The sequence below is a fragment of the Capricornis sumatraensis genome, chromosome 8 (assembly GCF_032405125.1).
Source record: "Capricornis sumatraensis isolate serow.1 chromosome 8, serow.2, whole genome shotgun sequence".
In the NCBI taxonomy this organism is placed as follows: domain Eukaryota; kingdom Metazoa; phylum Chordata; class Mammalia; order Artiodactyla; family Bovidae; genus Capricornis; species Capricornis sumatraensis.
The window spans coordinates 111,814,965-111,842,473 of NC_091076.1; the positions used below are offsets into that span (position 1 = coordinate 111,814,965).

Genomic DNA, 27,509 nt, shown 5'->3' on the forward strand with positions numbered 1-27,509 from the left:
ATTTTTTCTTTATTTCTGTGGTATTGTTATTTCCCTTTTATAATTTCTTGTTTTTTTATTTGGAGTCCTCTGCTTTCTTCTTGATGACCCTGGCTAGAGGTCTGTTGATTTTGTTTGTGCTCTCAAAAAATTAGCTCTTGGTTTTATTGATCTTTTCTACTATTTTTTAAAATCTCTACCTTATTTATTTTCTCTCTGATTTTTATTATTTCCTTCCTTCTGCTGACTTTGGGCTTTGCTGCTTCTTTTTCTAATTCTTTTAGTGATAGGTTAGGTTGTTTTTTGAAATTTTTCTTGTTTCTTGATGAAGCCCTTTTCAGACAGAGACACGAGGAAAATCCTATCTGAGGAGTTGCCAACTGGGCTAAGACCTAAAGACTGAGAAGTGGCTGATCATACAAAGGGCCAGAGCAAAAGCCTTCCAGTTCCAATAAACAGTCAAAGTCTGAAGGCTAGAAAATGTCCGGTACTTTTCAGCAATCAAAAAGAAGCTGATAGCTCAAGTTCAGGTAGCAAGGGGAGGAAGTCTTGGGAAGGTAATAGTAGGGCCAGGTCATGTGGGGCATCGTGGGCCAAGCCACTGAAGGATTTTAAGCAGTAAGGTTTTCTAATCCAATATATATTTTTAAGACAACCATTATGGTTGCTGAGTGTCAGGAGGAAAGCAAGAGTGTTAGCTAGGAGATAACTGGAGGTCTGGGTGAGAGAAGAGGGGTGGCCTGGACTCATGCAGTAGAAGAAAGTAAAGGGGTGACTGGATTAGAGATCTGTTTGAGGAGCTGAATCGACAGTCTTTACTGACGGGTTAGGAGAAGGGTAAACCATTCAAGGATGACGCCCAAGTTCGGACCTGTGCATTCCGTGTATATAACAAATGCTACGATGGGGGTGAAGTGTCAGTTCTGGACGTGAGACACTAGAGGCACTCCTAAGCTAAAAGAAGGTGCCAAAAGGCAGCCGGATATCTGAATCCAGCTCTAAGGGAAGAGAAGGGAACTCTGAGGTCATTCGCATATAGCTGCGATTTAAGGCCACTGAAATGCAGATGGTTGCTTAATAGAAGAGTTGAGAGGAAAGAGGGGGTGGAAGACTACCACAGTGTAAGTTAGAGGAGCTGGTGGGGAAATTAGAAACTTAGATGGAAAAGTGGGAGAATCTAGGTAAAACCAGGACTCACTCAGGAGACACAGACATGATTCAGCAGGGCAGAGCGAAAGGAATGCGTATAGAGACAAAAACTATCAATACACAGTTACAAGCACTGGAAGACTGGCTGGCCGTCACATGATGAAAAGGTGGGAAGCGAAAATAGGGTTCCAGAGTGAACAACGATGGTGATTATACTGAGAAATCCAACTTATTCCAAGTAACCTGGTAAACTTAGGAATCTGCAGAAATATGTTCAGTTCAGTCACTCTGTGACCCCATGAATCGCAGCACGCCAGGCCCCCCTGTCCATCACCAACTCCCGGAGTTCACTCAGACTCATGTCCATTGAGTCCGTGATGCCATCCAGCCATCTCATCCTCGGTCGTCCCCTTCTCCTCCTGCCCCCAATCCCTCCCAGCATTAGGGTCTTTTCCAATGAGTCAACTCTTCACATGAGGTGGCCAAAGTACTGGAGTTTCAGCTTTAGCATCATTCCTTCCAAAGAAGTGCCAGGGCTGATCTCCTTCAGAATGGACTGGTTGGATCTCCTTCCAGTCCAAGGGACTCTCAAGAGTCTTCTCCAACACCACAGTTCAAAAGCATCAATTCTTCGGCGCTCAGCCTTCTTCACAGTCCAACTCTCACATCCATACATGACCACTGGAAAAACCATCGCCTTGACTAGACAGACCTTAGTCGGCAAAGTAATGTCTCTGCTTTCGAATATACTATCTAGGTTGGTCATAACTTTTCTTCCAAGGAGTGAGCATCTTTTAATTTCATGGCTGCAGTCACCATCTGCAGTGATTTTGGAGCCCCCCAAAATAAAGTCTGACACTGTTTCCCCATCTATTTCTCATGATGTGATGGGACTGGATGCCATGATCTTTGTTTTCTGAATGTTGAGCTTTAGGCCAATTTTTTCAGTCTCCTCTTTCACTTTCATCAAGAGGCTTTTTAGTTCCTCTTCACTTTCTGCCATAAGGGTGGTGTCATCTGCATATCTGAGGTGATTGATATTTCTCCCGGCAATCTTGATTCCAGCTTGTGTTTCTTCCAGTCCAGCGTTTCTCATGATGTACTCTGCATAGAAGTTAAATAAGCAGGGTGACAATATACAGCCTTGACGCACTCCTTTTCCTATTTGGAACCAAGTCCAGTTCTAACTGTTGCTTCCTGGCCTGCATACAGATTTTTCAAGAGGCAGGTCAGGTGGTCTGGTATTCCCATCTCTTTCAGAATTTTCCACAGTTTATTGTGATCCTCACAGTCAAAGGCTTTGGCATAGTCAATAAAGCAGAAATAGATGTTTTTCTGGAACTCTCTTGCTTTTTCCATGATCCAGCGGATGTTGTCAATTTAATCTCTGGTTCCTCTGCCTTTTCTAAAACCAGCTTGAACATCAGGGAGTTCACAGTTCACGTATTGCTGAAGCCTGGCTTGGAGAATTTTGAGCATTACTTTACTAGCATGTGAGATGAGTGCAATTGTGCGGTAGTTTGAGCATTCTCTGGCATTGCCTTTCTTGGAATTGGAATGAAAACTGACCTTTTCCAGTCCTGTGGCCACTGCTGAGTTTTCCAAATTTGCTGGCATACTGAGTGTAGCACTTTCACAGCATCATCTTTCAGGATTTGAAATAGCTCTACTGGAATTCCATCACCTCCACTAGCTTTGTTCGTAGTGATGCTTTCTAAGGTCCACTTAACTTCACATCCCAAGATGTCTGGTTCTAGATGAGTGATCACACCATTGTGATTATCTGGGTCGTGAAGATCTTTTTTGTATAGTTCTTCCACATATTCTTGCCACCTCTTCTTAATATCTTCTGCTTCTGTTAGGTCCATACCATTTCTGTCCTTTATCGAGCCCATCTTTACATGAAATGTTCCCTTGATATCTCTAATTTTCTTGAAGAGATCTCTAGTCTTTCCCATTCTGTTGTTTTCCTCTATTTCTTTGCATTGATCGCTGAAGAAGGCTTTCTTATTTCTTCTTGCTATTCTTTGGAACTCTGCATTGAGATGCTTATATCTTTCCTTTTCTTCTTGGCTTTTTGCTTCTCTTCTTTTCACAGCTATTTGTAAGGCTTCCCCTGACAGCCATTTTACTTTTTTGCATTTCTTTTCCATGGGGATGGTCTTGATCCCTGTCTCCTGTACAATGTCACGAACCTCAGTCCATAGTTCATCAGGCACTCTATCTATCAGATCTAGTCCCTTAAATCTATTTCTCACTTCCACTGTATAACATAAGGGATTTGATTTAGGTCATACCTGAATGGTCTAGCGGTTTTCCCTGCTTTCTTCAATTTGAGTCTGAATTTGGTAATAAGGAGTTCATGATCTGAGCCACAGTCTGCTCCTGGTCTTGTTTTTGCTGACTGTGTAGAGCTTCTCCATCTTTTGCTGCAGAGAATATAATCAATCTGATTTCGGTGCTGACCATCTGGTGATGTCCATGTGTAGAGTCTTCTCTTGTGTTGTTGGAAGAGGGTGTTTGCTATGACCAGTGCATTCTCTTGGCAAAACTCAATTAGCCTTTGCCCTGCTTAGGTCCTGGCAAATCCAATATCAAAGTGCACCATTCCTTGTTTTCTTCAAAGGAAACGGGAGGCACAACAAGAACATGAAACATTCTAGGCTGTGAGGTAGACACCATGGCCTGCAGCAAAAGAGGAATTAAGGTGCTGTGCCGCTAGCCAGCATCTGCTGCTCAAGAAAAGCTACATAAGTTCAGAATTTCTTCAAACTACGGTTTGGATACTGACTTGTAATTTAAAATAGAAATTATATCTGAAGACAATGAAAAATAATCAGTGCAGAATGATCGAATCTGTACAAGTAAATGGCACCAAGCCTTCGAAGTAAATGGAAGAACCATTTTTTTTTACTCTGAAAAATAGCACATTTCTAATGTAAACCAGTCCATCCTAAAGGAAATAAACCCTGAATATTCACTGGAAGGACTGATACTGAAGCTGAAGCCCCAGTACTTTGGCCACCTGATGTAAAGAGTTGACTCACTGGAAAAGACCCTGATGCTGGGAAAGATTGAAGGCAGGAGGAGAAGAGGGTGACAGAGGATGAGATGGTCGGATGGCATCACCGACTCAATGGACACGAGTCTGAGCAAAGTCCGGGAGGCGGTGAAGGACAGGGAGGCCCGGTGTGCTGCAGTCCGTGGCGTCGCAGAGTCGGTCATGACTGAGCGACTGAGCAGCAGTGTAAAACAGGTGACGGCATCTTAAGGAATCTTTCCAAGGATTAAAAGTAAACTTTACCCCGGATTATTATTAGAAAAAAATTTTAATCACTTCTTACTTTGAAGTGGACTTAGATCTCTGTTCTAGGTTTGCAATTATCCTAAACTACTTAGCTGGTTACTCAGTGACTTGGCTCAAGATAACATTTATCGTTCAGGAGCTTACTGAGCAAAGGCAATGTTGAAATCTGCCTTCAGAAAGGATTTTTTTTTTAGATCAATAATCGGATGAGGGGAAATATTTGAATGCAAACTAAGTCACATTTTCACGTGACGTTGTTTTCTTTCTCTAGTAAAGTGGACAGAGTTAAGCAACCGCACTTCCCTCCCCTGCAGTGCACTTGTGCACGTTAGCCTGCGAGAAGAACACGGAGCAGAAGACAGGCTGCTTCTTCAATCCTTCTCGTCAAATCTTAAGCGATACCCATCAGCCAAACATCTCGCTGACAGTCGTGAGGCTGCTGTCTTAATTCACTGGTGATGTTCGTGACTGAGGACCCAGATGATGAAGCTGTTTATCCATGTGCTGAACTGGCTGGGGCCCCACGAGCCTGTCCCACAGTGACATCTACACTGAACACAAATCAGACGGCGCAGCCTCAAATCTGTGTCGCGGCTCTCGTTTCCAATTCGAGAGCTGTACCGTAATCACAAGCTTCTGTGGATGAAAGGAAGTCAGCTCTCTGAATATTAGCTAATGCCACATTTGCAAGTCCTGAAGAGATCTGTGCCGTTAAAAAAAAAAATAGATCATTTCGCGTGAACCTATATATATGAATTGCTTTGTTCTGCTCAACTGATAGACGCAGTGCCTGTGCTGGGATTAAACCCTTTTCATCATAAAACCTCATCTGGTTCGGAGTCCAAGTCCATCAAACCTTTTCCCTTTAAAGTCCCGCCTTTGATTCTACATCAATTTATTCAAACCGCAGCTGGGTGGCTGAAAACGAAAGGACAGCCTCATTTAAACCAACCATGTTCCCAACTTGAAAGAAGGGCTATAATTAAAAAAATGGGCATAAAAGAATGGAAATGGGATAATATTTTTTAATGGTAGTTCAAAGGCCGACAGATGTCAGAGCCTTTGAAGATGTCTGTACACTGAGCAAGGAGCTGCCGTAAAGAGCCTGCCTGAGAGGCGAAGCAGCTTTGCGATGGCTGAAAAAGCCCTTGCAGACACATCCTTGTGTTTTTAATTTGTCAGAGTTTCTGCAGTATTTTCTGATTAATGACACACGATTATAACTGCATAGCAGACATATTTTTATCCTCGGCTAAATGAATCGTTTATCCCACATTCTTTCAGAACTAGATAAGAATAGGGCCCTATCCTAGGAAGCCCCAAACTGTTCCGATCGCTTCACATATTTATGCTAATTTTGTGGGACTGGCCAAACCCAGAGCCAGGACATGTTGCCAGCTTTTGTTCTCCTAATAGTCTGTTGCTGGTAACGCTGCGGTGCACATGTGGTCGTCAGAACCCGATTCACTAGTTTCATTCTTTTCATGTACATGGAACAATATGTGCTTGAATAATTAATTTGTGCACCAAGTCATGTCAAACCAAATTAATGTTTAAAAACATTCCTGCACTCAATCTAAACAACCGTAGGCTGCCACAGGGTTTCAGAAGAGAAGGAGCTGCTTGGGGGGAAAACTGCAGCCATAACTGCAGTATGATGTTAATGCTGCTGAAAAGGGGCTCAAACGCCACGTGGAAGACGCTGGGGAGGCTGCGATGGGGGCTCCTGATCGTTCCGACACGTCAGTCTGATTTGTCCTGTGAAATGGCCTCACGGTGCTCAGGGAGGCTTAGCACAAGTCAGTGGTGAACAGCAGCGGGATAAAGGCTTTCCCACGAACAGGCTCACCCACAATTGCTCTCAGGAACAGGCACAGGGCCGCGAGAGCTCAGAGGCTTTCAAGTCACATGGTCTGGGTTCAAACCCCAGCCCTCCAATGACTCCCCGCACTGAGTGGCCTGCCCTTTCTGTAGAAACTGACATAATACCTGGGTCCTCCAGAAAGTGTCTGAGGCACAAAACACTCTGCTCAATGCTCTTTCTCAAAATAATCAGACACACGAAAACATAAAACTAGGTCCCGTCCAGTTGAAAATGCTTCTTTCTAGACAGACATGTCTGTGGATCTCACTTGCAGGCCCCTTACGCGGCCAGGACACCCGGCCCTGAGCACACACTTGTCCGCCCCGGAAGCTGACCTCAGCCCGGTCCTGCAAGCCTAAGCTCAGAAGATGAGGCATCAGGGCAGGGGGCGCGGGCAGGCGAGGGGCGGTCTGGCAAACAGAGGACTGAGCAGCACCCCGACCTGCATGTGGCCCTCGCAGGTGGGGTGCCCTGGGTCCCCATGAGGACAGGTGCGTCCCCGCGAGGGCAGGTGCGTCCCAGCGAGGGGCGGCCTCCTTTCCAGGGCTCCAGTGACCACCTGGGCACTGCTACCGAGGAGGACCCAGGGTGGGCGAAGTCACCCCCCCACCCCCCATTACAGGCCCTGCGCCGATCCCCCTCCCTAGCTCCAGATGCCGGGTCTCTGGCCCCCTACCAAGGAGGACCCAGAGTAGGTGAAGCTCCTGGCCCCATCAGAGGCCCTGTGCCGTCCCCCTCCACCGCTCCAGACGCCGGGTCTCCGGCCCCTGGCCCAGCGATGTCCCAGCAGGCTGCGCTTGTCCTGTGCCCGTTCCTCTCCGGTCCACGGGGCACGCTCCCCCGTTAGGTCGCCCCCTTCTTCCGCGTGATGGACTCCCCGCTGGCGAGAGCTGTGCGACTAGGAACGACCTTGTGAGAGGACGAGGCTGACCGTCCCCTCCCCCTCTGCTGCTCAGATCTTCCTTTCTCTGGAGGTTTCCCGGCGCCCTCAGGCACACACAGCCTCCTGACACGGACCGCAGTGCGGATCACCAGGCACCCGCTGGGGTAAAGAAACGGGAGACACGGACGGGACGAGCCCCAGCTGGGACCAGGGTGCAGGGAGGCCTGCTCAGACTGCTCAGCACGGCGCAAAGCGTTTCCAGACACTGACCACACCACGCCTTCTGTTCTAATCTGCAGAGTGAATCTCTGTTCACTAACAACGCTCAGTGCACAGGCTGTCTCCCTGAGCACGACCTTTCGGATCACCCCCAGATGCCGTCGTCCCCCCACCCCAGGCTCCGTCTCCTTGACACAGGGGTCAGGGCCCCTCTGTCACTTGCCTGTTCTTTGCTGGCCTGCTCGAGGCGGCCCTGAGGTCTGTCTGTCTCTTTCCACGCTGGTATTGTTACGAGGTCCTTGCAGACACGGCGGGTGTGGCAGGCAAGTCGGCAAGGTTTCCAGAGAGCAGCAAGAAGCCAGGAGGGTAAGATCACCCCCCAGAGGGGCAGCCAAGGGCCCAGAAGGACCCGATTAGCTCACCACCCGGTCAGGGCGTCATCGGCAGAAGGTGCCCTCGTGGAGACTGTGGGCCAGGCTCTGTCCTGCCAACGGGCGTGCCCGCATCTCTGCCCCACGCAGCCGGGCCCTGTTCTCAGTGGCTCCTCTGTCCTAGGGTCCCCTCTGGGCTCCCCTCCCCGTCAGGAGGACTCACATGGCCCTGTGTGTCCACAGACGGTGAGCAGGGCGTGCTGTGGTCAACACGCCCCGTCGACCCAGTGCTGGCACGCAGCAGGGGCTCGCAGGTGACATGACTGACCGTGTGGGGTTCCGGACACGGGGCGAGACCAGCAGAGACGCGAAGCGGTGACTCAGGCTCACACGCCAGTGGGTGGGCGAGACTTCCATGAGCAGCACCTCTGATGCATGTCCAGTAAGAACTCGATCACTGCATCCAGGCTCCCGCTTTATTTGTTATCCATGTGCCAGTGACATCCAAATATGTGTTTCTGGAATCTCCACCTGCACTTCCAGCTCGTCTGACGCCTCTCCATCTGGACGTTGAAGGTGCAGCTCAACCCTGGCCTGGCACTGACCCAACTCCTGCTCTCACTCCCTCCTCATGGTCCTCATGCTCGACACCTTATCTAATCAGCTGTGTTGTCCAGCCGCTAAGTCGTGTCTGACTATCTGCGACACCGTGGACTGCAGTACGTCAGGCCTCCCTGTCCCTCACTATCTCCCAGCGTCTGCTCAGTTCACGTCCACTGAGTTGGTGATGCTTTCCGACCACCACATCTCATCTAGTTAGCTACTCAAACCAAAGCCCTAGAGCAGCCCTCTTTCCCTCACCCCCTACCAGGCCGCCAGTCTGCCCTCCTGACTCGAGCGCACGTGGCACAGACACGCAGGACCCTCCACAGCAGCCGCAGGGCCATTTAGAAGCAGGAGTCAGAGCGTGCCACCTATTGCCCAAAGGAGTCCGCTTGTCTTCCAATCACGTGCAAAGTCAAACCCAACATAAATGGGCATCGTTCCTGTGGCAAGCCCTCCTCAAGTGTCCACCCCATCCCCAGGGCCTGCACAGAACTGCACGCACAAAGCCTTTGCCAAGGAAATGAGTCAAGGTGAAGGCATAAGGAAATGCCACGCACATAATTCTGCCTAATTTTGACAGACAGGAAAACGTATGTGGAAGCTAATGTGATTTATAGAATATCCAAGTGTCACAATCACAAAAATGCTCAAGTCACAGGTTCCATTTTGTCAGTATCAACACAGAACAGTAAGATTTCCAAAAGCACTCAGGACAGTCAACAATAATGATTTTCATGAGAAGGTCTGCTCCACTATTCCTCTTTCTGAAGTGACTTTCTAATTTATTTACTTTTAGTTGAAGGATAACTGCTTTACAGTGTTGTGCTGGTTTCTGCCACACATCAACACGTATCCAGGCTTCCCTGGTAGCTCAGCTGGTAAAGAATCTGCCTGCAATGCAAGAGACCCCAGTTCAATTCCCGGGTCAGAAAGATCCCTGGCAAAGGGATAGGTGACCCATCCTGGAATTCCTGGGCTTCCCTGGTGGCTCAACTGGTAAAGAATCTGCCTGCAATGCAAGAGACCCCAGTTCAATTCCCGGGTCAGAAAGATCCCTGGCAAAGGGATAGGTGACCCATCCTGGAATTCCTGGGCTTCCCTGGTGGCTCAGCTGGTAAAGAATCCGCCTGCAATGCAGGAGACCTGGGTTCGATCCCTGGGTTGGGAAGATGCCCTGGAAGAGGGCATGGCAACCCACTCCAGTATTCTTGGCTGGAGAACCCCATGGACAGAGGAGTCTGGCGGGCTCCAGCCCACGGGGTCGCAAAGAGTCGGACACGACTGAGCGACTAAGAACAGCGCGTACACATGTCCCCTCCCTCTGGAACTTCCCTCCCCCCTCCCACCCGTCCTCCCCCCTCCCACCCGTCCTCCCCCTCCCACCCGTCCTCCCCCCTCCCACCCGTCCTCCCCCTCCCACCCGTCCTCCCCCTCCCACCCGTCCTCCCCCCTCCCACCCGTCCTCCCCCTCCCACCCGTCCTCCCCCCTCCCACCCGTCCTCCCCCTCCCACCCGTCCTCCCCCCTCCATGGTACAGAGCACCAGCTGTGCTCCCTGAGCCATACAGCAAATTCCCACCGGCTGTTTCACACTTGGTTGTGTATTCTTCTAAGGAGCGCCGACTTGACGGCAATAGACTACGCTGTCTGCTGCCCGTCACTGAACGAGATGGAGAGGTGAACGTGCCCGAGTCCACCCCTCACTTCTCAAAGTGGGAACCAGCGCTCGGCCATGACTGGCTTCTAGGGGCCGGGACACGCCACACCCCTCACCCCTGGACCTCGGGACTTTTCTCTAACACCAGCTTTGGCAGTAATTTCTGAGTAAACGAAGAACCAACGTTCTCCACCCCCAAGCTCCCCTTATCCTGTGCACACGCCAGTGTCACTTTATCTCGACCTGTTGTGAAATGTGCCCCAAAAAGGGAGAGCAACGTTTACACGACAAAAATCAGCTTTTCAGGAAGCATTTGGTGAGCACGTGCCTTCTGTGTGTTAAATGACATCTTTGCAAATAACAAAGTAAATAAGGTCCCACTTGACCCTAGGGGTCTGGGGTTTGCTTCATTAATAAATACTCACTTAAGGAGTAAGCTTAAGATGAATGACTCACCAGTTTAATTTTAACCTTTTTAAGACCTACAACTTTTAAGTCCTTACTGGAAAATTGCCTTGTTTTAAGACACTAGGCCTGGCTGGACCACTGTCCGTGTTCACTGACAGCTCCTCTGTACCACAGAGTAATAACATCAGTGGGATACACACACACACACACTCACACACACACTCACACACACACAGTCCACACACACACACACAGTCACACACACACAAATACACACACACACACACATACACACACACTCACACATATACACACACACACTCACACACGGTCCACACACACACACACACACAGTCCACACACACACACAGTCACACACACTAACACACAAACACACTCACACACTCACACACACAAACACACACTCACACACAGTCACACACACACTCACACACACATACACACACTCACACACACACTCACACACATACACACACAGTCCACACACTAACACACAAACACACACACACATACACACTCACACACACACTCACACAGTCACACTCACACACACTCACACACACATACACACACACACACTCACACACATACACACACAGTCCACACACACACACACACAGTCCACACGCACACACAGTCACACACACTAACACACACACACACACTCACACACACACATACACACACTCACACACACCCTGAAACCACGGCAACATGGGAGCTGCCCCCACTAACTAGGAAAGAGACCGCAGGCCCAGGCCACATACTTCAGCAAACTTCATTCTCTGAGGACACCATTAACTCATTCTCAAATATTGCCTTCAGGCTTTGACTTCATACTCAAGAAAAAACAAATCCAAATGAAAGGGAAAAATAACACACATTTTCAAACCCTGCGGGTCTAACTGTGTACTGTTTCTTTATGATTTCTTGGGGTCTTTCCCCAACATCTTAGGACACAAATATCCGAAAGTACTCGAGAGGTCAGGTAATAGCTTAAAATAATTGTTAGAACAAGTGACGAAAAATAATTTTCACTAAATTTTAATACTTGTTTCGATGGAAAAATATTGCAAAGTTCCACATTAATCCACCAATTAGGTCTCAATGAAACCACTTTTTATTATCCTAAAGTTTCCTTCTAATGACAATATTTGTCAAAGGTTTCCTTTCCATAAATACTAAAGAAATTTGAAAATAGGCTATTATAATGCTCGGCTCCTCCAACAGGAGTGTACGGTCTCCCAGCAGAAATGTCTGTTACTTTTCTCAGGGAAAAGCTCAGGTGTTAAATATCCTCTGCGCTGCGCGGCCAGGCGCTGACCAGCCAGCCCTGACTGAAGACACAGCAACGGTGCAACGAGCTTCAGTCGGCGGCTCTTCCAACACATGATGACATCACCACTTGGCCAGTCATTTCCTGCACTCTGCCTTCAAGCTCTCCATCACAAAAAACTATCTCAAGTATACAAGCGAAGACCTCAGGGATGTCTCTTAGAGAACTGAGTCAGAAACCCGAGGATGACTTCTCCAAGACCTCGAGGAAGAGGAATGACTCGCCCACCGTTCCCTCAGTGATTTCACTCACACGGAGGTGAGCAGAAGGAAGGGCAGTGTGCTAAAAATAACCCAATGGGAACGAATTTCCAAATGCGGAATAGCCTTTATTGCTGGAGTATTTTATGTATTAAAAGAAAACCCAAAACTGAAAACCTTTCATTTTGACCAAAATTACTCTAGAATTCAGTTCAAACTGCATCAACATAAATTGCTTTTGAAGATTCTAAACAAAACACGCTTTCTAATTGCTCCTTGTATTTCTATCAGGAAAGTCTCCAGATTTGAACTTCCTAAACCACCTCGACCTCATTACTCAGAAGGCTTTGACTAGCTGCTGCCATGTAACAGGATCCTTACATGGATTCCTTTATGGGAAAAATGCAAACACTGAAGGCTTGGAGATTTAAAAAGCCACTCCACTGAAAGGTATGAATCACATCTAATATTTCAAATTAGTATGTGCGTATAACAGATAATTATCTATAGTAAACCATTCACAACCAATTGCATTTTGCCAGAATTAGATGTAAATTCCTAGGCAACTTTTTATAAGGATTGGTAGGTCCCACTGAGATGCAAGCCTACTGGATTCTTACACTGGGCATACCTTCTTATTGCAGTAATAACGTGGAAACCAAAAGTGAACCCATTTCAAAAAAATAGTCATTTTTCCATCCTACAAGTTCTAAACTTTGTGGGAAGGATTTCTATTCCAAATAAAACACTAAGAAACGCACATCTCTTCAGAGTCGTACTTGTCTCAGACGGGAGGCGTGGCCACGGCTGTGACTTTGGAGAAAGACTGAAGCCACTGGCTAAGACCCGGCTTGGGTTTACATAGCCTGAGTTCTGGGTAATCAGTGCTTTAAACCTAGCAACCCATTAACAACCCAAAACTGAAAACACCGTGAGAGGATACATGGAATTCAGAGACAGTGCGCTCCGCCATAAGCAGTGAGTGGGCAAGGGCCCTGGCTGTGTGCCCAGCGACGCTTCTAGGCATGTCACCTTGGGCGACTCGCTGTGCTTTCAGAATCTGCCCTCATCAGTAAAGGGAAATACATTTTCTGACCCAGGTAAGAAGGTAAAAACCACTTCCAAACAGGAAATTTAATCCTCGTGGGGGGCTGGAGGGCTGAATGAGATAATTCAATGGAAAGGACCAAGCAGAGAGCTTGGTGCATAGGAAACACACGATGAATATTTGTTGTTAAGGCTGCTGTTAAAATGCACACGAGCGTAAAGATTCAGTGTTGTTCCAGGAGGTACTGCTGACTAGTTACAACTCTGCAGCAGTGTCAAGTGCAACAAATCATCGAGAGAAATGCAAATGAAGATGCAAGTCCTGGCCTGGGAACAAAGGTCTCAGTGTCTGCCACGCCCGGTGGGGTCACAGGACTCTCTTCGTTTCTCCACCTCCAAGCCTCTCCAGAAATCTAAAACCTTCCTCGGAAGAGGCTGTGAGATGAAGAAAGAGCACTGAATTAAGGTCAAGAAGCTCTGGTTTGCTAACTCTGTGACCTTGGGCAAGATAACGACCTTGGAACCACACAGGTTCTTTATGTATAAAATGAAAATAATTGGCCACGGCCATCTCTTTAGATGACTTCAATCTGAGATGCGGACACTCAGTGTGCTCATAAGCTTCCATCTGTCGGAACACGCCGCGAGTACAGACTGTGCTCCCGTGAAACCACCCACTTTCCCCACTGCAGAGCAATCACCTTAAGATCCCCCGCCGTAAATATCTCCAGCACTTAATCACTATTCTTCAGGAACAATTTATATATTTCTTTACAAATACAATAAGCATAATGAGAACAAAGGACAGATTTTTTTTTAAAGCAACCATTATTGATGCTATAAAGTCATTAACGCAAAGGGAATACTTTATATGTTATTATTTGGAAGGTTTGTCTTGAAAAGGAATATTCTTTATCCAACAGTGGAGCACATGCCATAGAATGTGGTTTCCATGGTAACTGCCGCATTTTTAAAAATATGCACAGGACTGAAGGTGCACTGTGGAACTCTACGATAAATGGATCTTTCTTAGAGAAATCACTCTCCTTGTCTCAACCTGTCTTTGTTTTTTAAACTTAATATAATTTTCTCCCCAATGAAAACCAAGTTGAATGATTTATATAGTTTAATTATAGGTATATATGCTACTGTTGTGCTTTAAGATGAAAATAATTTTAGAATTTTAGAATTCTTATGAAAAAGAAAGCTGGTGATCTCCCAGAAATGTAGCTTTACTTGAAATGGCATCTTTCCCTATTTCCTCCTAATTAAGCACCTAAGAAATAGAATTCTTACACATGGTAACATATACAATAGCACATTAGTGCAAAGATCTTATTAGTCCACAGGCCGCACTCTTAGGCTCCTCACCACTGGACATTAATAAAACGAGATCTTCGCATCAATGCATCTGTTTCTGAATAAAAGAAGGACCTTTCCCCTGTTTGGAAAATTCTGAATAACCTGCGTTTTTGGCATCTGAAAAAGAATATATCACCCATAGGCTTTTAAACATGGCTTAGTTGGGAAAACCTCTATTTATATCTTAAACAAGCACCTAAAGTTCCTCAGCTATCTTAAATAAAGCATTTCAATAATACTATAAAACTTTATGTTAAAAAAAATGGAAAATTTTAGCATGTGGTTTTACCCCAAGTCCACTAAAAAAGCTTTCTTTTCTTTTTGCAAAATGAAGAGAATTGTTAAAAGCGTTTTCCCACCAGCACCTCTGATGCCTGCATTGAGCATGCTGTCCACAGCAGAGCACACTTGCTACACGATTAAGCTCAGAGTGCCCCGCCTCTGCCCCGACACATGTGGCGCGCGTATCGGGACCAGCACTGCGTGTGGGGGTGCACGCTGAGCCCTGGGCCCCCGAGGTGACTGCGCGTCCCTGAGGAGAAGAGGGGAGCGCAGAGGCGGGCTGGCCCGAGCAGCCGCAGCCGCGTTACAGGGCTGGGGGGGATGGTCGACGTAATTCGGTTTGTCTGAGCAACCAGCCCAGAGTCCAGTCTGACCCAAAGAAATAAAAATATCTGCTACCCCGGAACAAAGCAGATGATGTTAGTGAACCAGTGCTGATGGTGAAACACCACTCTGGTTATGCAGGCAGGGAGTGAACCACTCGAGTGCAGGCACAGGCATCCTGTGCTCCCGGACCAAATCACCCTCTGGGTTACCATTTACTAGAGTTTCCCACGGTATCAATTCAGAGGACAGGAGGATTAGCTGTGAGGAAGAGAGCAACACACCTGGAAATTAACACTAGGGCACTGACTTGTAAAGCGTTTTCAATTTCAGCCAAGTTTCTAATTTTGACACCCTAGCGATGTTTTACAAGGGTTTCTGGAATAGTCATGTAGTGACGGTATAGAAGTTTTTAAGCTTGTGACTTAAAATATGCTTTCTTATGATTCATAATATCTACAAAACTGGATATCTCAAAGCAGCTTGTGTTTTTTGATGTTGAGGATAATGACATTATCCATAAATTAAAATGAAAATTTGGCACATTATAATAAACCTGCTAATTACATTTTGTGAAAGTCATTAAAGAATCTTAAGGTTTTCCCACTGGGTTTTTTTTCCCAAATGTTTTTACACCTACAGAGCGTCATCAATTATACTGGCCAGTACCTTTTATATTAAGCCCTGTATCTTAAATTTCTCTCAGAACTGAGAGCTAGAAAATAATGAGCTGGAAGGATCTCTTACATTAGATGCTGAGGCTCACACGACCCACCACGTTGCCCTCTTCACTGCAGCTCCAGGCGAGCTCTGAGCTAAAACTGCACTTAGCTGGACAATGTTCTTTAAAAGTGTGGATTTTTGATGTGGTTAATATCATTTAGTGCTTAATTATTATTTTCAGCTATATTTCACCTGTATAAGGTGTTTATCATAAAATGCTGCCTCAAATCCTTTTTGAAAGTGCTTGGAATACAAAGAAATTAAAATCAACTGTTTTCAGCAGAAAAAGTGCCAGCCCCCTCCAAGCCCAGAGACCACATACAGGTTCAAGAATAATGCTCAGAACACATGCCTGTTAAAGTCACCCTTAGAATAATCTTTGAAGAATAATAGCCCATGCTGAATCCACTGCACACATGCACACACCCAGTTTATAAACGACATCTACTGATCTGAAGTTTTCTTTTTCTAACGTGTTACACCCTCAGGGACATACCAGACTGAACACCTTATACAAGGGGGAGGACTGTGCAAAAGTAAGTATCACAACATGAAGTAGCCCATTGCTGAAAACCAAGGAATTATGAAGACATTATTGTTAAAACTGTCTACTATAAATATCTTTGTTGGAAAACTTTTTAAAGTAGAAGAGAGAAAGAGGAAATCTAAAAGGCACACACTTGAGAGTCAGCAACGGCACGTAGCCGCTCGCTGAGTCAGCACGGCAAAATCCAGACGTTCTGCCTGCTACGCAGAATTGTTCCTCTTACAACCACGGTTCTCAGTTCAGGGAGTCGAGAAAGACATCAGGATGCCAGGGTCAGGCTAGACCTGCTCCAGGATGTCTGCTCCGCAGCCTGCATGCGGTGGCGCCCAGCGGCCTCTGTCACCCGCACCCCTCTCAGGCCTGCACCTCAACAGCCGTCCCCAGAGGGCGACACCCCCTGGGCGGACCACGAAGGCACTCTGGCTCTGTGGGCTCATGCACACCGTTCGCTTCGGCAGCAAACCTCAGAGATCAAGCAACCCTTGAGTGGTTCCAGGTACTAAAAGCACGCCAAGGGATCAAGGAATCCACGTTCTGCTTTCCCTCAATTTCAAGGGCAAACTGCAGAAATTCTTTGACTACACTGCAGTTCAAAAGCAAAACAGGAATCACGAGGACTACCACGTTAGACGAAGCTCTCCTAGGATGATCGCGACAAAACTGTGCATCACCTTTATATTAAAAAACATGATGGCATCAAGCAAATCACTCACCAGAGGACCTTCAGTAAGTGGGATCTGCCAAGTGAGAAATAGTTGCTAATGAGGTTGTGAATTTCTGTATGTCTTGACATCTACTGACGTCCCTCAGGGACATACCAGACTGAACATCTTATACGAAGGGGGAAGGCAGTGTGCGTGTTAGCAAATGTAGGTATCACAACATAAACTAGCCCATCACTGAAAACCAAGGAATCATGATAAAAATATACGCACAGAATAATTAGCTCAATGCACCAAATAAAATGAGAGATGGTAAACTGTCCTCAGTGGTATTACTGTATCTTGTCGTTTCTCTTTAAAACAGAGATTGCTAGAATAACAACACACTTCTAATAATTATAGAGCATCTTCATGAAAGGAGCTCCCGGCTGTCATGGTTCACCTTGAGGCAGATGTCTGTACAAAAGCAGATTTTTTCAGCACATTCATTCAAGAACCTGATGGATGAAAAGCAGCAGACGAAGCTGCAGCGCCGCAAACAGAGAATCCCCTGGCGCGCTCTCGGCTGAGGTTCCAACCCGTCCTTTCCACAAAACGGCCTCCGCAGCTGCCGACCTGCCCTGAGCAGCCAGCGCCTCCCGGCCTCAGACAGAACACCGCCCCGCCGACTCTGCGCCGGCCGGCGGCTCCCGCCCCAGACCACCAGGCGGCCATTTTGAAGAGGCATCTGCTGGTCCTTAAAGCATATGGCACTTCGGGCTCTTTTTGAAATTTATAAATGAGGCTCAGAACCTAAAAGGTATTATACATTATTTAGACCACAATCATGAAAAGATCTATTCAGAAAATTTAGGACGTACCTGGGGAAACTGAATTAATAGCCCCAATAAATAGCCAAAAATGAATACAAGTTGCTAGCATTTTGGTATATATGATTAGATGTTTTAAAATATAGCTTACTGACACGAGTTTTTTTTTTTTTTAAAAAACATGTTCTCTAAAAACAATTTAGTATAGCTTCTGCAGAAAAATCATTTTTCATTTTGATCCAGAATGCATTTAGCCTAAGTTTCCATTGCTCCCTTGCATTCCTGGGACAGCAATTCCAATTATTCCAAGAAAGACAGAAAATGTGAGAAATACAGTCACATGCTACAGCGTTTGAGGAGGTCAGATTAATACTTCAATTAGAAGAAATTCAACTGACGACATTATTATACTCTCCCCATGGCTTAATTGTATCTAATGATTCCAAAATCTCCCCTTTGTTGTCACTGAATGAACCGCACCCTACACATGGTAGACACGACATCCGCAAAACCACCAAGATTCCCTCCAAATTTGGCCTCCGTTTGTGTTGGCTTTCCACAACACCACGAAAATAGTTAGAAGTTGGATAAACTAACGTGTTTCATTGTATCAATTACTCTACCATGAAACAGACCCTACACTGACTCAGAACTCAAACACCTTCTCAAAGGAGACGACGGTGAGGCTTCCTATCACCTTCCAAGGAGACTGTAAGTGTGAAAACATCCTTAATAAACTGCATGACTGACCCTCAAAAGACCAGCGTGTATCCTATGAAGGCTCTCATGAGGTCCGGGCAGAAACACAGCACAGGTTGATTTCGCAGGAACCACCCGCCTATGCTGGTCCCGTAGCTGCTACAGTGACTGCCTCTTAGTTAACAAAGCCCACAAAGCAGATTCGCCTGATTTTCCCAGAAATCCATATTATTGACCAGGAAAAAGCCTGTGCTGAGTATATTCATAGTGCCTCCATCGTTATCCGAAAGTAAAAGACAACTCAAGGTCAAATGAAAGCGATCAACAACTCCTATTCTTTGCCTCCTGCCTCCCGCCCTGACTCGAGTTCTAACACCTTACTTAATCAGTAGAATTTGTACGTTCAGATAATTATAAAATTGTTTAAACACATCTTCAAACAAGTAGAAGGTCTATCTCGTTTGCTTAAAAATTATATTATTTGGGGAGGAATGTATCTGAAGAGAAGCTTGTGAGGGATGTGGATAATATGGTGAGATTTCAGTGGGAAAGGGGTATTTAGACCTCATGGATGATATGGCTTTGTTAGAAGAGAAAATTATCTTTTTATTGTTACCAATTGCTCTTCAATTTTTCTTTAATGAAATTTCACAGCGACCTCCCCAAGAGGACACACTAAGGCCTTTGATTATATATACCCTAAAGAGTGTATCGTACCACAAAGAAACATACCCAATAAGATTTTTTTTCATCTGAAATTTATAAAGATAATTTTCCATGCTGACAGTGCACATTTCATCCATAAGTTTGAAGAGTCAAATGCTACCACAGCTGGGGGTTATTCTGCCAAATGGCTTCCAACAGGGACTACAGAGATGAGGCTGGGAGGCGTGTGCATGTGCGTGTAGGAGAAAGCGGCAGACCTGGTGGGAAACAGCCCTTCTCTGGAGGCATTTTTATCAATTATCATCTCAGCAATCTAATCAAATATAGAGTCTAAAGGAAAAAAGCAACACTAGGAAGGAAAAGCAAATATTAAAACAGCTGCTTGATTACCTACAGAGATTAAAACAAAAAGCAAGGAGTGAGGCTGATACATTTCCTAGGGATTTGCTAAGGCTGAGGGGAGGGGTAAGGGGCAGATACCTTAAAAAAAAATCCATCATGAAAGGAACTGAGACAAGATTATAAAAAAGGGGCCAAGTTATACCGCGCCATGGGATTTTTAATCTGGCTACCTGTGGTTTCTGTAGTTAAAGCCTTATTCATCCCCCCCAAAAAGGGGGGTGGGGAGAAAACAAAAAAAATCACATTTATATGTCAGGTTTGCAAATGATCAAATAGCGTGCACCAACAAGAATAATAAGAAAACATGAAACGCTGATGACTGTTTAAAAATGGATACCCGCTTCATCAAATATCATTGGTAATTACCTGCGAGTCTCGCTTCCTGAACTCTTGGATTTGATTTTCGTGCTCCATGTTGGCAGCGCGGAGCTCGTTCTCCAGGTTTCCGACTTCCCGTTCGTGGTCTCGGACTAGGCTCTCCTTCTCCGCGTTATGCTGCTGTAATAGGTGCGTCTTCTCCTGTTCATGCCCCAGCTTCAGCTCTACTATCTGATTGGACAATGAGGACAGTTCATCAACAGAACATCCTTGTCGTCATGACAACTCATGGACAGCTTAATTTTTCTCCAATTTGCCCAAGTTGAAAATTTTATTTTTTGCGTCATCATTCCCTCACCCTTAAAATACTCTCATTGGGTGGGGGGGGGTGGATTTTATCTAACCTCCCGATATTCAAGACAGTTGGGCATATTCAGTAAATCCTTCTGCAATCTATTGACACAAATGCCTGAACATTGAAAAAAAAATTATGTTGAATGCTAGGTATCTCCTCCCCAAGAATTTGGGTATCACTGACCAGCAACGGTTGAAAATGGTTAACAGTCAGGACGCTTTGCTTTTTGCTTAAATATATACACGTACAAACAGCAATTAAATCGGTCTGTTTTCTTTATGGTTTTCAAATAAAAGATCGAAGCTAAGTACGCATCTGGATTATTGTATATACAGTTGTCTTTCTTAAAATAAAATGATAAATCTCAAAGCTCTATTATCTCGTTGTCAGCCACGGGACACCAACACAAACAGATGTGGTGTGCTCCAGGGGGCACCTGCTGCGCCGCCAGCCCGCGCCATGATTTCATAAAAAGCACGCCATTCTCAGGGTGCTTTCCCAGTCCACTCCACGCTGGAGACGGTGACCTTGGCTGGTCTGAGCCGCGCCCCGCTAGACTGAGTGGCAGCCGGAGACCGAGGGCCTGGTCGCCGCAGCTTTGATACTAATCCTCCGGGCCGCACACAATGGCACCCTACCTGGCCCGCACACTATAGCCGGCCAGGCTGCCTTTGAAGCAGGTGCTGAATGGGGACTGCAGGACGCCAGCTTCCCCAGTGAACTCCAGGCCACACAGCTGCGAGGAACAGTCACTTGGATTTTTCTTCAGTTTTGGTGGATTTCAGGGGGAAAAACTGCTGTTATCGAGAATATGTGGCGTTATTTTCGGCGTGAGAATCCATCTTCAAAAAAGCTAACAGTAGGAGCCTGCTCCAAATCAATCTAGTTTCCTGCACTGAATCACCAGACTACCTTATCTTAAAGCTATAGCATTCATTTCTCCAGGCGTGCAGCCTACACCACACTTCAGGAGCTATTTTCTTTGGAGATTTAACACTCTCGTCTTCTAATTGCAAATTAAGAAACAGAATGCAGATTAAAAGTGCTTTTAAATGTAGGTTTCAAAACAGTTTTATTATTGTTATTTTTCTTTGAGAGTGGGAAAATAAATGATCAACTCCTGGTCACTCATTCATTTTTTCTACTATTTAGAAGAAAGTGTCCTAATTATTGAATACACATACATATTGAACAGATAGCATATAAAATAATATGGACCTTTTTTTATTCTGCATCTGAGAACAAAGATGCATGCTAGTGAATTTACATCTTTTAAAAATTACAGATTTTTCTTTCATATTATTCCATTATAGGCAATAAACAGAAAAATATAAGTATTCTTATACATTATGCCAAGTGGAACAGTTTTCTATGATTATTTAAAATAAATGTGCATGGTTGACTCTGTGAGTCACACAGCTACAATGTTAATCCCAACAAAAAAGAGAATATAAAATTTTATTGACATTACTGCATCATTTTCAGGCAGCCAAGTATATGAATTATTGAGTTGGGATATTTTTAGAATAGTCTTGGACACAGTATTATTCCTGCTCAGTACTATACTATCAAGCATTATAATAATGAAATTATATATTTTAGTAGAAGATTTAAACATGTAACAAGGAAATCACTTCAGTCACTCAGCCCTGTCAGACTCTTTGCGACCCCATAAATTGCAGCACGCCAGGCCTCCCTGTCCATCACCAACTCCTGGAGTTCACTCAGATTCACGTCCATAGAGTCAGTGATGCCATCAGCCATCTCATCCTCGGTCGTCCCCTTCTCCACCTGCCCCCAATCCCTCCCAGCATCAGGGTCTTTTCCAATGAGTCAACGCTTCGCATGAGGTGGCCAAAGTATTGGAGTTTCAGCTTTAGCATCATTCCTTCTAAAGAACACCCAGGACTGATCTCCTTTAGAATGGACTGGTTGGATCTCCTTGCAGTCCAAGGGACTCTCAAGAGGCTTCTCCAACACCACAGTTCAAAAGCATCAATTCTTTGGTGATCAGCCTTCTTCACAGTCCAACTCTCACATCCATACATGACCACAGGAAAAACCATAGCCTTGACTAGACGGACCTTAGTCGGCAAAGTAATGTCTCTGCTTTTGAATATGCTATCTAGGTTGGTCATAACTTTTCTTCCAAGGAGTGAGCGTCTTTTAATTTCATGGCTGCAATCACCATCTGCAGTGATTCTGGAGCCCAAAAAAATAAAGTCTGACACTGTTTCCACTGTTTCCCCATCTATTTCCCATGAAGTGTTTGGACCGGATGTCATGATCTTCGCTTTCTGAATGTTGAGCTTTAAGCCAACTTTTTCACTCTCCACTTTCAATTTCATCAAGAGGCTTTTTAGTTCCTCTTCACTTTCTGCCATAAGGGTGGTGTCATCTGCATATCTGAGGTGATTGATATTTCTCCCGGCAATCTTGATTCCAGCTTGTGTTTCTTCCAGTCCAGCATTTCTCATGATGTACTCTGCATATAAGTTAAATAAGCAGGGTGACAATATACCACCTTGATGTACTCCTTTTCCTATTTGGAACCAGTCTGTTGTTCCATGTCCAGCTCTAACTGTTGCTTCCTGACCTGCATACAGATTTCTCAAGAGGCAGGTCAGGTGGTCTGGTATTCCCATCTCTTTCAGAATTTTCCACCAAGGAAATAGAAGGAGCTAAAAAGTTCTACTCAGATCTCTGATTCTCAAAAGTCTCAAAAAAAAAAAAAATGAAGGGAATGGGTGTGATTTAAAATTGATAGAAAGCAAAATATTTTACGATACTCTAAAGAAAAGTAACTGATAGGCCTACAATTAAGGCAGAAGAATAACAGAAGTTTTCCCCCAAGAAAAGACGTGAGACCGGGGCTGGCTGAGGGGGACTACCAACGGTGCAGCCATGCTCCAGGCTCGATGGCCAGCGCCCCTGCACAGAAACGCCGAGCTATCTGAGGAGTTCCAACAGGCGGGACGGGATCCTGCTCATGTTCACATTTCAGTTCATTCATTTTCAAAACCAGGCACAGATGAGAGAGATAAAGGCACCTGAGGCCTAAAGAGAGCTGTTCATAAACTGAACTGTTCAAACAGTCTGCTCTTGTGCCAGGGCCTGCTGCTCAGTGAGGCTGGTCAGTGAGCAACCTCAGGGCTTTCTGAAGCCTTTGCAAGTGAAATAGCTCAGTCCTGACTGCCCAATCCAGTGCTGCCTGACCAACTTCTAGACGTCATAAGCCCTTTGGTTTCCTCACTGTCATCAATTTCAGGCAGGGGGGTCCTCCCCAGATTAACAGTAGAGTCCAGGAGAAAACCCCTAATGTTTCAGGAACATTTAAGGATGATATTCATAATGCATCATCAAGGTGGATTGTGTTAAAATTCAGCCCAGCCCCCAAGTGTAGATACATGTCCTTGGCACGTGGGCACGTCTCAACAGTGAACTGAAGCAGCGTGGCCCTTCACCTGGAGCTACTGCACGCGTCTAGCTGACCACAGTCATGTTTAATGGAGTTCACAGTAACCAGGAGGTGGCATGGCAGGGACTGTGTGGAGGATGGGACAGCAGGCGACATCCGCAGGGATGACAACAAGTCTCAGCAAGGTCTCCGTGTCAGTGCTCCAGGGGGAGGAGGCCCATCATCGAAGACCTCTCTGCTCACTGAGTGATGGGCCTGGAACTGGCTGGGCATGAAAGCAAACTGGCGAGTCATCTGGTAGCCAGTCCTCTGTGATCCTGGACTCAACAGCGGGGGCTGGGTCTGGGAGAGAAAACTGTTGACTCACAAGGAATTATCAAATAGGAGACCAAGAAGGATGGTGCTCCACCCACGAAGCACCCCCAGCACACTCTGGCAGGGATTCTGAGGCCCCTGAAGGCACAGACCTCGCCCTCAGACTGGATCCTGCCACAGTCTGATCACGGCCTCCTCCCTCCACCGGAGGCGCCACACAAGTGCCTGGGGCAGGAGCACAGGCCAGGCCTGAGAGACCGGGCCGGGTGGGCCGGACGGCCAAGGCTCTGAGGGTCTCGAATATGGAACCCTGAGTTCTGGGAACTGTTCGACAGCAAGCTGAGTGCGAGCAAATGCTGCCTGTTGCTGTTTAGTCACTCAGTCGTGTCCAACCCTCTGTGACCTCCTGGACTGCAGCCCGCCAGGCTCCTCTGTCCACGGGATTTCCCAGGCAAGAATCCTGGAGTGGGTTGCCATTTTCTTCTCCAGTACTACCTGAGCACCTGTTAGCAATCGTATATTATTACCCTTTAAAAGACAAATGGGGTACAGCAAGTCATTACTTCTCAGTACACGTTACACAGAAGATCAACTGTCCCAGCAATATACCTTCAAGTCAGAAATCCCAGAGCCAGAAGAGCAAGTGACAGACACAACAGAATGACCTGACGCATAAAAAGGGGGAATTACGGTGCAAAATATGAGCTGAAATGAGCTCAAGGTCAGCCGATGACAAACCACATCTGCAGGCCTCGGTGTGCAATGAGCTGCAGCTGCAGGAGGTGGGAAGGAACGCCCTCCCTGTGCTTCCTCGAGGAGGAGGAAGGGGAGTCGCCAGCTGGGAGCCCTGCGGAGAGCCGCCCTGCAACACAACCATCTCCGCTCTCGGGTCAAGTGGCTGCAAGCGTGAGAGCCCAGAGCCTGGAGAGCGTCAGAGGTCCCGAGCACAACGTTCCTCTGACTCCAGGGGTCCCCCAGCGCCCCGACGGCCGCCACTCAGCCGCCGCCTCCACCGCTGACGCCGGAGGGCAGAGGGGCGGCCCCGCTCTGCCCCTGCACTGTCTTGGCTGCTGCCCCCGCCCTACTGGCCTGGGCTCATCAAGGCGCAAAGCCCGTCCTGCCACCGCAGGGGCCAGCTGTCGGCCTCCATCCAGCCTCCCGGCCAGCGATGCCCACACAGCTGGGGACCCAGGTGCTCATCTCCGGCCTGCGGCCCAGCTGCGCACAGCATGGGAAGCTGCGCCCACCCACCGCCGCACCCAGGCTGCTCTCGGCATCCTTGCCATTTCCCCCCTCTGGTGCCCATGGCCTGCTGTCGCTGCACCCCTAGCTCAGTCCAGGCGCTTCCTCTCTGTGAGTCAGCGTCTGTCTCCACTGTCTGTCCACCTGGTCGCTCAGCTGGAAAACCCGAGTCCCCTCTCCTTCACACGCCATTCCACGTCACCAGCAAGCCTCGCCCGTCTAACGTCGACAATGAAAGGACACGCTCGTGTAGCGGGCCCTGCACTCAGATGCGGTGTTTCACTGCATCTCCGCGTGGCGGTCATGGCCTCACCTCACACTTCGTCCTCAGGCTGGGGGGCCGTGGGCTCTCCACCACCAGGGCAGACACCGCCGTGCACACCGCCACATCGAAGCACCACGCCGTGTTTGCACGGAGAGGCTGCTCAGTAAACGTGAATTAAGTGATGGAGGACAGGATTTGAGCTCAGACGTTGAAGGAGCCTGGAGAGTGGGATCATCGCTGAGCCATTTCACTACTTAGGAAACGTTTTTCTAGTATCATAGAATAGTTTTTCTATTGTATTCAACTGCAGAAAGCACTCAGTTGCTTCAGTCGTGTCCAACTCTTTGCAACCCCATGGACTGTAGCCCACCAGGCTCCCCGTCCATGGAATCCTCCAGGAAAAATGGCATGAGCGGACTGCCATTTCCTTCTCCAGGGGATCTTCCCAACCCAGGGATCACACCCGAGTCTCCTATGTCTCCTGCATGGGCAGGCGAGTTCTTACCACTGTGCCATCAGGGAAGCCCCTTGTAAAATGAGGTGTCCCTAAAGTAAATCGTCTTCATGTGACGGTCACTGAAAAAAACCACCTTCATCTTTGCCCCCTTCAATCCCACTCGAGGGAAAGGTGCCATTTGTATGAACCTAGACAATAACAATTCCAAGCCAAGAAAAGGTGGGGGAAAAGGGAAGAAGAGGCGGGGCGTTAGGCACTTTTCACCAACGGCCAACGCGGTTCTGCGAGCTGGGCTCCCAGCACGTCACAGTCTGAATGCCAGGATGCCAGGTGCCTGGAGGACCCATCTGAGCTGCACAGCACAGCTGCACACCTGGGTCAGGTGGCTGTGGAAGGGAAGAACTGAAAGACCAGGGTATGCACTTGTCTTCATCACCGCCTAGGAGCCCAGTGACCGCAACTGAGGCTCAAAGCTCATTACAAACTTAAAAGAGGATAACCGAGAAAGACAGACTTTTTAAAGAGAGGATGATAAGGTGAGCAATAAGACAGAAAAACAGGGGCATACTAGACATAGAAATTAATAAATTACACAGAAAGCCATTCTGAAGGATTTTTAGGGATACCTGCACATCCACGGTCAGTAACCTCACCTGAGGCCTCACCTCCCGACAGAAACTCCACTGAGCTGCTGCTGCCAGAACAGCCCCCCATCGCCCACGCCGTTTCAGACAGCTCCCGCCCGCCTTGGCTCCCCTGTCCACCTGATGCCTTCAGTGTCAACAAACAGTGTTCTCTCCTGTCGCAGAGGAAGCCCTCAGGAGTCAGAACACCCTTGCTTTCCGACTGCAGATCACAGACATCTGTGCCTGGTGCCCCCGCCACCGACAGCCAAGGCCCAGCCCTGCCCCCACCCGCGGTGCCCCCCGTCTCTGCCCTCACTTTCTGCTGTGTCCTTTCCCAGTGGAGACTAACAGTCTGATTCAAAACAGGTCCACGTTTTCAGGTTATATCACCTAAAAAATTTCGGGGATATTTACAGAGAAAAACTGGGAACTGCATGCTGTTTCTAAAACATCTCAACTGATCTTCAAATGTCCCAGTTGCACTCTTATCTTCTATAATTCCTGGCTTGTCTTTGCTACCAAAACATTTTGTTCCAAACAGTGGTGTCATGTAAGGATTGGGCTGTCCAGTGTTTTTAATCATCCTCAACAGTAAGTGTTTATTCTTCCTGGAGAATCTGGCCACTTGTTTATCTGTTGAACTGCATTTCCCTTTAAAGGCTTTGCAGGGAAAAGAGAAGATATAAAATATAAGATTAAAGAATGATATGTTGGAATTGCCAGAAAAAAAAAAATCTCCACAGTTCAGGAAATCCTAGCATGCCTGCTTTGTTGTTTGTTTCCAACTTGAGTGAGGCTTGTGAAAAGACAATCAGAATGGTCTCTCTGTTCCAACGGGTCATACAGGAAAGAAACAGGAAATCTTGATGAAAGCTTGGGCTTCGCAGGATATTTGTGTGAGTGTTTATCCCATGTGTTTGATGTTGTCTCTCCACATCTGCACACTTTATGCCTGCATTTGGGCTGAAATGTTTTAAAGTACCACTCTGCT

The 27,509-nt window shown here is 46.8% G+C and overlaps 1 protein-coding gene across 1 annotated transcript in view; it reads right to left on the reverse strand.

Moving 5' to 3' along the window:
* The window catches only part of CEP112 (centrosomal protein 112), a 312,648-nt gene that overhangs the window by 143,538 nt on the left and 141,601 nt on the right, over positions 1-27,509 (reverse strand). The window contains exon 20 of the mRNA XM_068977099.1: positions 19,889-20,071. Within this exon, the coding sequence (XP_068833200.1) occupies positions 19,889-20,071 (183 nt within the window). The remainder of the gene's footprint in view (positions 1-19,888; positions 20,072-27,509) is intronic.